The sequence below is a fragment of the Podarcis raffonei genome, chromosome W (assembly GCF_027172205.1).
Source record: "Podarcis raffonei isolate rPodRaf1 chromosome W, rPodRaf1.pri, whole genome shotgun sequence".
Classification (NCBI taxonomy): Eukaryota; Metazoa; Chordata; class Lepidosauria; order Squamata; family Lacertidae; genus Podarcis; species Podarcis raffonei.
This window is the reverse complement of record NC_070620.1, coordinates 16,036,481-16,052,708: the sequence shown is the minus strand read 5'-3', so window position 1 is coordinate 16,052,708 and position 16,228 is coordinate 16,036,481. Positions and strand designations below refer to the sequence as shown.

Here is a 16,228-nt window from a genome sequence, read left to right as displayed (position 1 = left end):
ATAAATATATTCCTACCTCACCCTTTATCATTCTCACTTTAGCCAGCCACCAGCAACATGGCTCCTTTTCATTAGCCCTGGAATAAACCTAAACAAAATCTTAGTGTAGAACATCATACCATTATGAAATAAAGACAGTTATCTAATGGAAAGACAGTAAATAATAATAATAATAATAATAATAATAATAATAATAATAATAATAATAATAATAATAATTTATTATTTATACCCTGCCCATCTGGCTGGGCGGCTTCCAAAAGAATATTAAAATACTATAATACATCAAACATTAAAAGCTTCCCAAAACAGGGCTGCCTTCAGATGTCTTCTAAAAGCCTGGTACAGTGGTGCCTCGCAAGACGGAATTAATTCGTTCCGCGAGCTTTTTCTTCTTGCGAGTTTTTTGTCTTGTGAAGCACGGTTTCCCATAGGAATGCACTGAAAATCAATTAATGCGTTCCTATGGAGACCGCTTGCCAGGCTGGCGGTGCGGAGAAGGGCTTTTCTCCCCACCGCAAGCCTTCAGGACAGGTACAGGAACAGAGGGGAAGGCGTGCAGCGCTTCTCCTCTGTTCCCGGGGCTTGCGGTGGGAGGAGGGTTTTTCCTCCCCACCGCCAACATTCAGAACAGCATTCTGAATGTTGGCGGTGGGAAGGAAAACCCTCTTCCCACCGCAAGTCTTCAGGACAGCCATCCGAAGGCTGGCGCGGGGAGAAGGTCTCTCTGCCCCACCGCCAGCCTTCGGAGGAGCCTTCCGAAGGCTGGCGGCGGGAGGAGGTCTCTCCGCCCCACCGCCAGCCTTCGGAGGAGGTCCGAGGACAGTGGGGAAGACGCGCTGCGCTTCCCCGCTGTCCCGGAGATTTCCCTATGGGCTTTCGTCTTGCGAAGGAAGCCCATAGGGAAATTCGTCTTGCGAAGCGCCTCCAAAACGGAAAACCCTTTCGTCTAGTGGGTTTTCCGTCTTGCGAGGCGTTCGTCTTGCGGGGCACCACTGTAGTTGTTGTTCTCTTTGACATCTGGTGCGAGGGTGTTCCACAGGGAAGGCGCCACTACCGAGAAGGCCCTCTGCCTGGTTCCCTGTAACTTGGCTTCTCTCAGTGAGGGAACCACCAGAAGGCCCTCGGTGCTGGACCTCAGTGTCCGGGTAGAACGATGGGGGTGGAGACGCTCCTTCAGATATACTGGACCAAGGCCATTTAGGGCTTTAAAGGTCAGCACCAACACTATGAATTGTGCTCGGAAACGTACTGGGAGCCAATGTAGGTCTTTCAAGACCGGTGTTATGTGGTCTCTGTGGCCGCTCCCAGTCACCAGTCTAGCTGCCGCGTTCTGGATTAGTTGTAGTATGTAATATGTAATAATGTCCCCACTATATTGGCAATTAGGAGCTAAAAATATATATTTGTATTATTTATAGGCCCCTAAGCTACCAGTGAGTCCCAGTACCACAACCATTCTGATATATTAAATGTGCAAGGTCTTTCCATACTCCTAAAGCTACTGATATTTTTACTGAACTTTTCTAGCTGTGTATTTCAATAACCTTGCTTCCTGTAGAACAGCTTGCATGTTTTACAACTGCCCTGAACCCTCCAGAAATCTTTTGCTTGTTACATTTGAACATGACTGCTACATAGTACTATCGTACAGCCCAGACACTGAAGTCCTCCTCCAAGGGTCTTCTGGCCATTCCCTCACTGCAAGAAGTGAAGTTACAAAAAAACCAGGCAGAGGAACTTCTCGGCAGTGGCGCCCTCCCTGTGGAATGCCCTCCTATCAGATGTCAAGGAGATAAAGAACTACACTACCGGTACTTTTAGAAGACATCTGAAGGCAGCCCTGTATCGGGAAGTTTTTAATGTTTCACGTTTTACTATGTTTTTATACGTATTGTAAGCCACCCAGAGTGGCTGGGGAAACCCAGGCAGATAGGCAGGGTATAAATAATAAAATTATTGTTGTTGATGCTGTTGTTGCATAAGGAGCATAGATATCAATACTACACAATACAAAGTATGGGGCACCTTTCAATTGCGTGTTCTATCCTGCTTTAATTGCTGCTGAACCTCAACACAACAGTGCATGTTAAGCAGAAGACATCCTGCACCTCACCGCGTTTCATAAAAATTAATAATGAATGCCACGCCTCCCCGCGGTGGCAGAGGGTCCTGCCGTACCTCCCTGCAGTGGCGGAGGGTGCGCCACACTTACACGCAGCAGCCAAGGGCCGTGACGAGGCTCCCTGTGGCGATGGAGGGCCTTAAAATGTAATGAAGTAGTAGATTTAATAAAAATATTAAATAAACTTCCATATAATATATTTAATATATTTTCAACTAATTTAAGAGCAGTTTAAGTGATTTACTAGTCAAGTTGCATCTGCTTCCCGACTCAGAGGTCTAAGTGGAATTTATGCATGCATAAGCCTCACTGAGTTCAACTAAACTTACTTCTACTTTCCTGGGAGTAAGTCTCATTGACTTCAGTAGGGCTTGTTTGTGAGTAGATACACATTTGCTTGTACTGCTTACCAAAAAACACCCTCCCCATCATTCTCACATAGTGCCCAACCTCCCATTTCAGCATAAGGCAGCCAACTAAATCTTCTCCCTTCCATTCCCTCCCCAGAAGGGAATTCTTACCTCAACTTCATCACTTTCATTTATATCTTTATTGTGCCCCGCAGGTGGAGGAAACCTAACATCATGGAATGGAATCTGTCTCTCTGGCTGCCAGCTGAAATACAAAATAAACACCTAAGATATTATTTTTATTCATCTATTTATTACATTTATATACCACCCTTATCTTCCAAGGATCTCAAGGTGGTGTACATGGTTCTCCTCCTCCCATTTCATCCTCACAACAACCCTGCGAGGTAGGTTAGGCTAAGAGTGGTGACTGCCCCAAGGTCACCCAGTAAGCTTCATGGCTGGGTGAGGATTCAAACCCTGCTCTCCCAGGTCCAACACTCTAACCATTATGTAACTGAAGCAAGGAAGGCAAAAAGTACACATCATCATTAAAGAATGGTGGCCAATGATTACTCACCTGGAACCCAACCCTGTGAGTTGAAATAACCTGAACAAATTCAAAATTATCAAGAGTCTTCAATGACCTAACTTGGAAAGAGAAGGGAAGAGATGGGTCCATAATCCTGAAATACTCCATAAATTAGAAGACTTAAAAAAAAAAAAGTAACCAGAAACTGTTTCACTCATTGCTCCTAGATTAATTTCCTTTGTCTTTCATTGGCAAAGTTTAATGCAAACCAGTACAACATAACTAGTGTTGGAAACCCGAGATATGTAAGCTGTTTGCCAAATGGCCCCTTAAATGTAGGTTACGGGTGCCACAACGGAATGTCTAGTCAGCATTTTTCTTCTTTCACAAGATTACAAAGCAAAAAATAAATTGTGCATATTGTCAACATTAATAAATTGTACAATTTAATTAATAAATTGTACAATTCAGTCACACATTTTACCAATTACAGCAATCTTATTTTTGGAAACACATGAACTAATAGACATTAGTTTTTAATAACACATTTTTAATAGCTATTGCTAATTGAACACCACAAGGAAATGGGGCTCAGCCTCAGCAATAGATGGGGCTCAGCCTCAGCATTTATAAACACTGGTGTATATATATATATATATGTTTGTGTGTGTGTGTGTGAGAGAGAGAGAGAGAGAACACGTGCACACGCACACATATATATATTCTTAACCCAATAGGTTACCTTGCAGCTTCAGCAAGTACTGCAGTCAAAGTTAAATATGTCTTATCTTGGAAGAATGGGCCTAACAGCACAATCCTAACCATTTCTACACAGAAATAAATCCTACTTAATTCAAAAGGGCTTACTCCCAAGCAAACCGGATTGGGATTGCAACCTAATTCATTATTTTTGAGTGGTACCTCTCCAGCACCATGCTTATGAACACTCCATTCCCAAGATAATTTTTTGCAGGACCGCCTATACAGCTGAGCCTTCAAAATCCTGCTACATGAAAGATTCTGGGTACCTGAGATGCCACATTTACCGTGGCAAACTATGTAAATGGTAACGCATTTTGCAGAACTTACTTTTAATATCCAGAATCTGAGAATCTCTTAAAACATTAACAGATTAATGAAAGCACAACCCTTCCTCTCTCACTTGATGGCTGCAATGCCCACTCAATAGTGTTTTCTTGTGTAAATACAACTAATGGGGCTCCAGTATTAGGGATTAATCACAATAAAACAAGATGTTAGACTTACACTAGTGTGGCATAAACAAAACAAACATTTGTTGGCTACAGGTGCATACAGCAGTCTGACAAAAGTGGGCTTAAATGTGTTAAGTCTTAAAAATGCCATAATATTCCTTTAGGAGAAAGGGTGGTATATGAATTTTGCAATACAATACAAGGCTATCCCTCTGGAATTTGTTGATCATGTCAAGTCCATTTAGAAGAAAGAAAAACAAACAGAAATTGGTTTTAAAAACTACTATCACTAGACAACTAGATATCTCTCAAAATCATAGCTGTCAACGTTTCCCCCTTTTTTAAAGAGAAATTCCCTTATTCCAAATAGGATTCCTCGCAAGAAAAGGGAAAAGTTGACAGCTATTCTCAGAATGCCCATTTGAATGTGGGTTTTTCAGTCAGCTTGGCAGCTGTAACAGAAAGGTATGTAACATGTTCTAATTAACTTTTTGAGTATAGGATTGCCCTCTTTTTCCTGGTGAACACCTATGGCTGCAGCATATGCACATCAGACAGAAATTCAACAGGTGATGCTTCTTATATCACTGTATGTCTGAAATGGGGAGGTTCCAGTAGTTTGACTTCTGAATTCTGCCTATCATCAAACTGCCAAAGGTACAGTAACTCAGTCATTAAAAAGTTGGAATTCTGAGTCTCTTGGCATATCTGACAGGGGTGTCATAAGGATTAAAAGAATACATACCTGCAGCATATGAACACTTGAGCACAATGCAAATACTTATTACTGTTACTATCTTTAATTTTAAATTGTTTAAAATGCTGTTTTAATTCTTAACTGCTGTACTGTTCAAGTATGCTTACTTTACTGTATTTTTTAATACTTGGATGCTTATTTTAATGTTTCAATTAAATTGTTTTATTGCACATTTTTATTTACAAGTTTTTGTATTATTTTGTAGTTGGTTCTAGTCTTACCTTGGATCTCGAATGCCTTGTGACTTGAACGTTTTGGCTCCCGAACATCACTAACCCGGAAGTGTGTTCCAGTTTGCGAATGTTCTTTGGAACCCGAACGTTCGACACGGCTTCCATGGCTTCCGATTGAGTGCAGGAAACTCCTGCAGTCAATCGGAAGCCGTGCCTTGGTTGTTGAACGTTTTTGGAAGTCGAACGGATTCCGTTCGACAACCAAGGTACGACTGTATACTTGCAAGCTGCTTAGAAGTCAGCTTCAGCAATCAAGCAGCATATAAATTCATTAATAAAAATTCTGCGGATTATGATTACTATGATGCTGAACTTGAAATTTGAGAGAGAGAGGGAGGGAGAGAGAAAGTGAAACAAATGTGCAACTACTGTGCAATGGAGTTGGGAAAGTAGATTATTTGGAGTAGAAATATAATTCTAGGAGCAGTTCCTCCTAAATAATTGGGGGTTGGGGGAAGAGAGGAGGTCCCAAACCTCTCCAAAGCAGTCTTCGAGTGCCTCATTACATAAACAAGAAAGGAAAGCTCACAAACGGAATGAAGCAAACTTGGAAAAATAGGAGTTAAAACAACAACAAAGCAACCCCGCCTCAACTCTTCCTTGATTCCCTTCCCACATCAACCATACTTGCCAGCATCTCTCTCCCTACCAACTCCCGAAACAAAGCTCATTTTGCTTAAAAACAAACCCGTGCACACCTTCTCTTCTGAAATAAGGGATGGCAGTGTTTTAAAAAAATTGTCTAGTTCCCTTATGGGGTTTCCAGAGACCCGTTGAGCCCCTTGTAAGGTCTCTATCGGTCAGAGAGAACGGAGGCCAACCAGAAACAAAAACTGGTGCAATTGGGTCCCCACTCACCACACGCAGGAGGGAGGAGAACTCCAAACAAAAGGAAACCAGAAATTCTATTCAGGTAGGTAGTTGTGTTGGTCTGACGCAGTTGAAATAAATGAAATAAATAAATAATTGTCCAGTAGCACCTTAGAGACCAACGAAGTTTGTTCTAGGTATAAGCTTAGAAAAAACTTAGTTGGTCTCTAAGGTGCTACTGGCCAATTTAAAAAAAAAAAATTCAAAACCAGAAATGTTTTAATATCTGATCCACAGGTGAATCTCTACATGGTCCACCCAACAAGAGCGTCAATCATACATCAGAAACACATCATTAGAAAGGAGGTACATCGGATAGAGTTACAGGTAAGTTCACAGGTTACAGGTAAGTCATTAACACCTCCTTAGGTGTCTGTGTGTTTTATTAGTATTTATACAACTGTTAATACAGGGAGACAAAAGGAGAAGCAGGCATGGATGGTTTCTTGTCTGTCGCCTCAAACACCTTCCTGCTGGTCTTTGCCTTGTTTACAACCTAATATCCATTGAGAAACATGCTAGCAAACACTTGTTATTGTCCTTCACAGGAAATCTGCAGGAGACACCTACTTTGGAGATGTGAGGAAGGTGTTACGATATGGAAGCAATGCAGCTGCAAACTGCTAGCTTGAAAACATCACATGATGGGAATGTTGGGACTGTCTGTGGGAAACAGTGGGACAGTCAATTCACAGAGCGATGCACTGGAATTTGCTCAGACTGAAATTTGAGAACTTCCTCTTGTGTATGTACAGGAAGTACAGGAAGTCTTTGTCACTTGATTGCTGGAGTTTGAAGAGAGCAGACGTGTTTTCTGTAATGCTGAAGAGTCAGAAATAAAGCCATGTAAAAAGACGTTTCTGACCTATCTCTTTCCCCTGCCGGGGGAGCAGGAAAGAGTGGGTGTGCTCTTCCCACGCTGGGGAGGTCGCCTATAGAGACCTAGCCTGTGTTTGCTGGGGAATGCAGCCAGGGAGGTCACTGGAGATCAAGCCGGGTGCCTGGGAGAGTTGCCAGCTTCTCCCGATAAAGGCTTGATTACCAACAGAAGGAACATCCAGGAGGGTTGGGACTTGGGTTTCAGGGTCAACAGTGTACAGGATTTAAATATTACATCATTCCTTGTCCAAGTAATAAAATTTATGGTCTCTGTAAAATGGCTTTCTATGACTTATTACTCCAAGTAAGTTAATGTGAGAGGTTGAACATACAATGTTTCAAGGAAAGACACAATTTGGCAGTTATTATGAATGAGTCATTCTTCAGTGAATGAAATGAGGTAGGTTAAAATTATGACTTGGTGAAACTCACTGTAGACGCAGTAGAAGGCGCTGTGTAGCTGCTAGAATTTTATAGTAGTTTTTATAGTAGATTGGGAAATGTATCTGTTTTTGTTTTTCTTTCAATGTCAAATGTAGTTTTATACATAAGTATCAATTATTATACGGTACATAAGCATCAATTATTACACTGGGCAACAATTTTTTACTTATTGAATGTTGTCTAGATTTCTACAACTGATTTAGGGTATTTTTGCACTGCTGAATCAGGAAATGGCATCCGTTTCTCTCCATCAGGTCAGGTTTACTGTAAACTGAATGGTGGGCATTGATAAAGGTAAGTACACGTAAATTGCATGTTGCTTCACCATTTTTCAAACTTCAGGCCTTGAACTTCCATTTCTTGGAACTCCTGGAATGCTCAGCGGCAGGGAGGTCTCTCTTCAGAGTCCAACAGTAGTCAGCCATCATGACTGCATCCCAGAGACCCTGATACCTGGTCTCCATCTCTTTCATGTCCTGATGGAATCTCTCCCCCTGCTCGTCACTCATTGAACCCAGGTTCTCAGGAAACCGGTCCAGATGTGAAAATAGGTAGTGCATCTTGACGCTCATGTTGCAGCCCAGGTTTCTGAAAGCAGTCAGCATGTTGTTGACAAGTTCTGCGTAGTTTCTGGCCTTATTGTTGCCAAGAAAGTTCTTCACTACCAGAACAAATGCCTTCCACGCTTCCAGTTCCACTTTGTTCATTGAGTTTCCGAACTCTGGATCTCTGATGAGCTGACGGATCTGAGGACCGTCAAAGATGCCAGCTTTCAACTTCTCCATGGTCGATCCTGGAAAAGCCTGGCACAAGTAAGTGAAGCAGTCACCATCCTTGTCCAGAGCCTTGGTGAACTGCTTGATTAAGCCGAGCTTGATGTGCAGCGGTGGGAAGAGTATTCTGTCTCTGTCCACCAGAGGGTCGTTGATGGCGTTCCTTTTTTTGCAAGGCACCAATTCCTCCCGCACAGGCCAGTCCTTCTTTGTGTAATGCTGAGCACGGTCCCTACTATCCCACATGCACAGAAAACATGGGTACTTGGTGAAGCCAGACTGTTGTCCCAACAAAAAGTTCACCATCTTCAGGTCAACACAAATAAACCACTTATGCTGATCCTAACCAATTTTCTCCAGCACATACTTCACCGCTTCATAGTTCTCCTTCAGTGTAGTCGAGTGAACCAGGGGTATAGAGGCAAACTGGTTGCCATTGTGTAGCAGAACACATTTCAGTGATCGCTTGCTGCTGTCAATGAACAGTCTCCAATCTTTGGGTTCGTACTGTGGCACTCCAAGCTTGAGCAGAAGCTGTGCAATATCTGCACAGTACACCAAGTCCTTCCGAGAAAAAACGGAGGTACTCTTGATGCCTGTTGCGGAAGAAGCTGATGCGAGCACTGTCAGAGAGGAGGTTTTTCCCCTTCAATCTGGATGCCAACAGTTCGGCAGAGTCCTTTGACAAGCTGAGGTCGCGAACTAGATCATTCAACTCCTTTTGGGAAAATGGACGTGGAGCATCATCTTCAAGAACCACTTCTTCTTCATGTCCTTCAACACTGGAGGCATCTTCGTCACTAATGTCAGGAAGTTCTCCGAAGATAGGCACTGGAATTTCATCACAATGACCTACAGGACGACGTGCTGATTGCAGATCAGGATACTTGAGGCTGCTCCGGTTCTTTCTGTTGATCCCAGCCGCACCAATTTATGGAAGATTTCGAGGTTTTATGACTTCAAACTGATCCCTTTTCAACATAATCACCCAGAACTATCGGACCTGAATACTTCTTGTCATTAAAATAATCATTTCCAATCAAAACAATTCTTCGACATGGCATTTTACCCCCACCAACTTCTTCTAAAATGCTCCACACAAGCGTACATGTGAACAAAAACATAAAAAAGACATGTGGCCATAGCTCAAAAACTTGACCTGAGTGAGCAAAACTGATGTGATTTTTGGATTCAGCGCATCAGATTCGTCCTAAATCAACTGAAAAAACGCAGACAACAAATTTGTTGTTGACCAGTGTTATACATCCTTCCTTTACACACGGCTCCTCCTTGCACCTCCCTCCGTCTCCAGCAGCACCCCCTTATCCGATTTCGTCTCTCCGTGGCCGCTGCTCAGGGTTGCATTGCTGTGGAGACTGGCAGCAGCCGCAGCTACTGCCGCGGCAGCGGCTGCTACTGCAGCATCTGAGGTTGCAGAGAAAGGTCCTGTGATTGACCAGAAATAACCCCAGGCTCGCGGTCGACGTGTTATACATGTCATGAGATAGTTTATGTTTTACTAGTCTGATAAGAGCTGTGATGTTTGTGGTATGGCTTGCTTGTTGGTTTTACCCCCCCCAAAATAAAACAACAACAACAACCAAACAACAACAACAACCCTGAAACAGAGGAATAACTTCTAGACACGTTTTCTCTAGTTGCATTACGCCTAATGTAAACACAATGTTTTAATGGTTCATGTATGAATGTGGGCCTCTAAAGTTAACACCAATGACTAATTTGAGTTGTGTAACTCCAATTTAAAATGCCTCAAGCTTTTTACCTAACAACCCCCTCCCCCAAGAAGAACCGCCACATGATTGATAGCAAGTGAGATGGGAAAATAAACTGTGTGGAAACAAAATTATTAACCAAAGGCTTTGTTTTGCGGAAGATCTGGAAAGGAAACGAAAGGCTTTTGGTGTGACGCAGTTCTAACTGGGAACCGCCATTATGAGACAGACTTTGTTGCGAGATTTCCAGTCAAAGGGGGAGGCGAGCCACTGTTCTGTTATCATGTTTGGACTGTACGTCTGATTTGGCAAAAACTCCCCTGGAAAGGCTGATTTATGGAGCAACTGGTCTGGGAAAGTTAATGAGCAGACGCTTAGACTGTATTTTATGGGAACTGTCAAAATGACGCCTGCCGTTTGAACAGGACTTTTGGATCAGCGTGAAAACCCACACAGGACTATAATAATGTTTGCTTCAACTCGCTTGTGGAGATAACTCAGAGGTTATTTATTAAGAAGAAAAATGATAACAACAAGAAGATTGGAAGATGGGATTTGTAAAGGATAACAACAAAGAGATGGAAGATGGGACTTGTGAACATCAAAGCAGCAGACATATGAGATGATTGGACCCTTTCTGAACTTGAAGCATGGGTACCCCCAACAAAAATTTAAAATTCGGCTAAATATTTGGAGTTTATTATGTATTGGTATAATTTGGAATTAATGTGATATGATTGGTTTGTTAATTGGAAATTTAATTTTAAAAAATTATAATTGTTTTTTTTAAAAAAATGCCTCAAGCTTTATGAATTCACCACCTACAATCCCCACTTTCAAGGTTGTGATGGGATGGTGAGCTGCTTGTGCGTAAAATCCTAGTCCCTCAGAGTTTGGCTAAGTCCACAAACCTCTGTCTGTGACGGAGCTCCTTAAGCATGGCTCCATCAGTCACTCGTTGAATCGGACAGTGGGCGTTTACGGAACTTCTTCCAGCATAAAAGCTCCTTAACGGAAACACGTCTTCTGGACTCTCGGCGTGACAGTTTCCGGCGAGGAGTGGGTGTCCCTATAGGAGGTCCTGAAACCTCCCCACTGTTCTCGCTTGAAGTGTCTCTGAGCCCTCCCTCCGACTCACTTTCCCTTGGAACTCCACTTCTCCCCCTGCTGGTTCCCTCCTCAGCTGAATGGTCTCTCTCACCCTCCGTGAGCCCTTTCACCTCCTGCGTCTCAGATGGCAGTTCCCTGACATCCACCTCCCCTCCAGGGCCCCCTTCACCCCCTTCCCTCCCCTCCTCTGCGGGAGGCGAGGGAGCAAAACCCCTGAAGGAACCTCCCTCATCTTCCGAAGTTTCGAACACTTCCCTCCACCTGTTGCTGTTACCGGTTTCCAAGTACTCCTCCTCATCGGAGTCTGTTCCTTCTTCCAACTCCGATTCCCTGAATCCTTCCAGTTCCTCCTCATCGTCGGTGGTGCCAAAGTACTCCCTCCGGAACCTCGCTACTGGCTGAGGTTTCCTGGGGAACCTTTGGTGGAACGCTTCGATCAAGATCTCGTCACGGACCTCCTCTGCCGTCACCCAGGTGTTTTCCGACTCCGGTTCCCCTTCCCACGCGACCAAATACTCCACCTGATTACCCTTCCACCTGGAGTCGATGATTTCCGCCACATGGTTGCTGCTTTCCCTTTCTTCTATGGCTGGCCCCCGTGTGGATACCCCTTCACCTTCCCCCCTATATGGTGACAGTAATGACCTGTGGAATACTGGGTGCAGTTTCATGTGGTTCGGTAACCGGAGTCTGAAAGCCACTGGGTTGACCTGTTGGATGACCTCAAATGGTCCCAATCTTTTGGGTCTCAATTTCTTGCAACCCCCCTTGAACGGCAACCCTTGGGTTGATAGCCAGACCTGACTCCCCACCCTAATGGTTTCACCTTCCCTTCTGCTCTTGTCTGCCTGCCTCTTATATTCTTCTTTGGCCCTTTCTAAGTTGAGTTGGAGTTGACGATGGATCGCTTCCATTTCTTCTACAAAATGTTCAGCGGCCGGGACACTCCATCTCTCCCCTCCCCCCCCTGGAAACGCCCTGGGGTGGCACCCATAATTAGCCAAAAAGGGGCTCATCCCGGTGGACACATTCTCCGCATTATTGTAAGCAAATTCCGCTAGCGCCAGCTTTTCGACCCAATCGTTCTCTCTGTCATTGACATAACACCTCAGGTATTGTTGGAGGATACCGTTGGCCCTCTCCGCCTGCCCATTGGTCTCAGGGTGCCTGGCAGTCGAAAAGTTGACCTCTACGTGCAACAAGCTCATAAGTTTCCTCCAGAATCTGGACGTGAACTGTTTCCCTCTGTCGGAGACCACCCTCAAGGGGGCGCCATGCAGCCTAAAAATATGTTCTACAAACAATTTCGCTGTCTCTTCCGCCGTGACTGCATGTGAGCAAGCTACAAAGTGACCCATCTTAGTTAACAGGTCTACTACGACTAGTATGGCGGTTTTCCCCTGGGATTTAGGCAGATCAGTCATAAAATCTATCGATACCGCCTCCCACGGTCGTTCTGGTGTGGGTAACGGTTCTAATAACCCCGCTGGCGCCCGCCTTTCTCCTTTGGCTCTCTGGCATTGGTCACACCTTCTCACATACTCCCGTACATCCTCCCTCACCTTGGGCCACCAAAACTCCCTGGTCACCAACCACATGGTCTTGTGTTGCCCAAAATGCCCCGCTGTGGGGTTGTCGTGCAGCTGTTTGAGTACTCTCCCCCTCAATTCCCCTTCGGGTATATATAGTGCCCCTTTGTAATACAATGCCCCGTTTCTTTCTTCAAAACCTCCGGGGTCTTCTCCCTCTCTCCTTAAACCTCTGAGCTTATCCTGGGCGTATTCATCATTTACCGTTCCCTCTACCAGTTCCCTTTGCCCCACCCAGGCCGCCCCACACACCCAGTGGTCCTCTGGGATAATATGTCTCTCTTCAGGCGCTCCCTCCCCTCCAAATATTCAGGTTTGCGTGAGAGAGCGTCCGCTCTGATGTTTTCTGGACCTGGCACATAGCAAATTTCAAAATGGAATTTGGAGAACTCCTGGGCCCACCTCACTTGTCGTTGGTTGAGCACTCGTGCCGTTCTCCAATACTCCAAATTCTTGTGGTCCGTACACACTTGCACCTTATGCTGTGCGCCAATTAGTAAATGTCTCCATCTCCGGAACGCTTCGTGAATGGCGAGTAGTTCTCGGTCATATACGGTGTAGTTCCTCTCGGATTTGTTCAGCTTACGCGAAAAGAAGGCACACGGTCTCCATTCCGACTTATTGCTCCCTGGCTGAAGCAGCACCGCCCCCACCGCCCGGTCTGAGGCATCAGTTTCCACTCTCATGGGTTTTTGTAAATCCACATGCAGGAGCTGTTCTTCCGAAGCGAATGCTCTTTTCAGTTCCTCAAATGCTTGCTCCGCCTCCGCCGTCCAAACGAATTTCTTCTTGCTGCTTAGACAGTCCGTGATGGGAGCCGTTAAGTGGGCAAAGTTCTTGATGAATTTACGGTAAAAGTTCCCAAACCCTAAGAACCTTTGCACATCCTTTTTCGTTTTCGGTGTCTTCCATTCCAGCACCGCCTGGACCTTGCCTGGATCCATGGCTAATCCCTTGTCTGATAAGCGGTACCCCAGGAATTCCACCTCCTTGGTGTGAAACTGACACTTCTCCAATTTCACCCACAGCTGGTTTGCTTGCAGTTGGCTCAGCACTTCCCTGACATCCTTTACATGCTGCTCCTCATTCTCTGAATATATCAGCACGTCATTGAGGAAGGCCACGCAATTCTTGTAGAGCAAAGGTCCCAGGACATGGTTCATGAGCGATTGAAAACAGGCGGAGCCTGATTGCAATCCGAATGGCATAACTAAATATTCAAAAGCCCCCAAAGGGGTGAACATGGTGGTTTTCCATTCATCCCCTTTCCTTATTCGTATCAGGTTGTATGCCCCTCTCAGGTCCAGTTTAGTGAATATCTTTCCCTTCCTCACCCTGGTCAAAATGTCATCAATCCTGGGCATGGGGAAAGTCACTGGTTCTGACACGGCATTTAGCCGCCGGTAGTCCACTACAAGCCTGGGTTTATCCGTGTTTTTTTTGTCCACAAAAAACACTGGGCTCCCCCCCACCGCTCTGGACTCTCTGATGAAGCCCCTCTTCAGGTTTTTATCAATAAACTCCCTTAACTCCTGCATTTCCCTGTCTGACATGGCGTACAGCTTGCCCACGGGGAGCTGGGCCCCAGGGACCAGGTTAATTTGGCAGTCAAAGTCTCTATGCGGTGGTAGTTTATCTGCTTCCCTTTCGCTGAAGACCTTGCTCAGGTCAGCGTATTGTTTGGGCACCTTCCCTTTGTCCGCCACTTCCGTCCCTGCTAGAAAGGCTTTTGCCCCTTCTGGCACCTTTCCTTCTCTGCAGTGTTCCAGGCAATGTGCTGACCCAAAGGAGACCACTCTCTGATGCCAGCCCACTAGCGGGTCATGCAACGCTAGCCAGCTCATTCCCAAAATGACGGGAGCCCCTCCCAGGGTGGCCACATTGAACGCTATCCTTTCGGTGTGCCTGGCCACCCTCATAACCATTGGGACGGTCTGTAGGCTAACTTCTCCTCCCAACAGCTCCCTCCCATCGATCGTGGTCACCTGCAGGGGGTTGCTTAAAGGGAGTATCTGTATCTGGTGTTCAGCTGCAAACTCCTTACTCATAAAATTACAGGAGCTGCCTGAGTCCAACAGCGCCTTTGTCTTTAGTGGGTATCCGTTTGCCAGCTCTAGCAACACCTCTATTACTAGGGCTGGTCTTGGAGGTTCCGGAGTGGGCACTTTTACTGCTCCTTGGCCTGGCTGCAGTGCCCTGACGGTGGCAGCCAGGCGTTGGCTTTTACTGGCTCCTGGACTCCCTCCTCCTTCCCCCCAACAGCTCCCGCCATCCCTTGCCATTCCTTTCTTTGCGGGCAGACTCTGGCAAAGTGACCTGGCTGCTGGCAGAGATAACATTTCTTGGCGCTCTTTCCCTCCTTCTTCCTCCCTTCACTGGGATTTGAAACTGCGCGCGCGCGCGCGCGCTGTTCCAACTTCCATCGGCTCTCCTGGCGGGAAACTTGGCTCTGGAATCTCTGGAATGCGGAAATCCCTCCAACGCTCTCCTTTCCCCTCCCGCTTCTCCAAGGCTCTTGCCTCCTGGCGCGCTCCAATGGTCAGCGCTGATTTGGTCAGCTGGTCCATAGACTCCGCCCTGGGCGCCCGGGAAAGTTCGTCTTTCACCGCCGAAGAAAGCCCCTCTTCAAATAGCATTTGAATGGGTTCCGCCGATAGGTCCCACCCCAATTTATGTATCAACATTGTAAACTCAGTCCAGTACTCACGAACCGATCGGCTACCCTGTTTGCAAGCCATCAATTGTCTGCGCACCAGTCCCTGTTCAATCTCGCTGGAAAACATCAAATCCATGGCGCGAAAAAACTTCCTCGTGTCCTTCAGCATTTCACTATTCCCTGCCATCAGGGGTCTAACCCAGTCTCTCGCCCCCCCTTCGAGATGGCCAATCACAAACGCCACTCGTGATGCCTCGTCGGGAAAGTCGTTAAACTGCAGTTCGAGAGCATACTGCATCTCTGTCCTAAAGGCTTGGTAGTTCCTGGGGTCCCCCCCAAACTTCTGCACCAATCCTGGCATCTTTCTTGCTAGTGTAGCGCCTTTTGCCTTTTCTGCATCCTGCGCCCTCCTTTCCTCTAGCCTCGCCGTTTGCAGTGCTAGCTGGACTTCCAACACCCTGTACCTTTCTTCCAGGCTTGGACCCTCTCCAGCTCCTCCTGCTCCCCCGGCTCCGGCTGGGTTGCTCATGATGCCTCTCTGCACAAGCTGCTTTCAGGGACTGTCCGATTGCTGTGATGGGATGGTGAGCTGCTTGTGCGTAAAATCCTAGTCCCTCAGAGTTTGGCTAAGTCCACAAACCTCTGTCTGTGACGGAGCTCCTTAAGCATGGCTCCATCAGTCACTCGTTGAATCGGACAGTGGGCGTTTACGGAACTTCTTCCAGCATAAAAGCTCCTTAACGGAAACGCGTCTTCTGGACTCTCGGCGTGACAGTTTCCGGCGAGGAGTGGGTGTCCCTATAGGAGGTCCTGAAACCTCCCCACTGTTCTCGCTTGAAGTGTCTCTGAGCCCTCCCTCCGACTCACTTTCCCTTGGAACTCCACTTCTCCCCCTGCTGGTTCCCTCCTCAGCTGAATGGTCTCTCTCACCCTCCGTGAGCCCTTTCACCTCCTGCGTCTCAG

The 16,228-nt window shown here is 46.0% G+C and overlaps 1 protein-coding gene across 4 annotated transcripts in view; it reads right to left on the bottom strand.

Annotated features, from left to right (window-relative positions):
* The window catches only part of LOC128406026 (fragile X messenger ribonucleoprotein 1-like), a 169,876-nt gene that overhangs the window by 115,978 nt on the left and 37,670 nt on the right, over positions 1 to 16,228 (bottom strand). For all 4 annotated transcript variants that reach the window (XM_053373080.1, XM_053373081.1, XM_053373083.1 and 1 more), the window contains exons 3-4: positions 2,647 to 2,740; positions 17 to 88 (exon numbers count right to left, since the gene is read on the bottom strand). In XM_053373080.1, the coding sequence (XP_053229055.1) occupies positions 17 to 88; positions 2,647 to 2,740 (166 nt within the window). The remainder of the gene's footprint in view (positions 1 to 16; positions 89 to 2,646; positions 2,741 to 16,228) is intronic.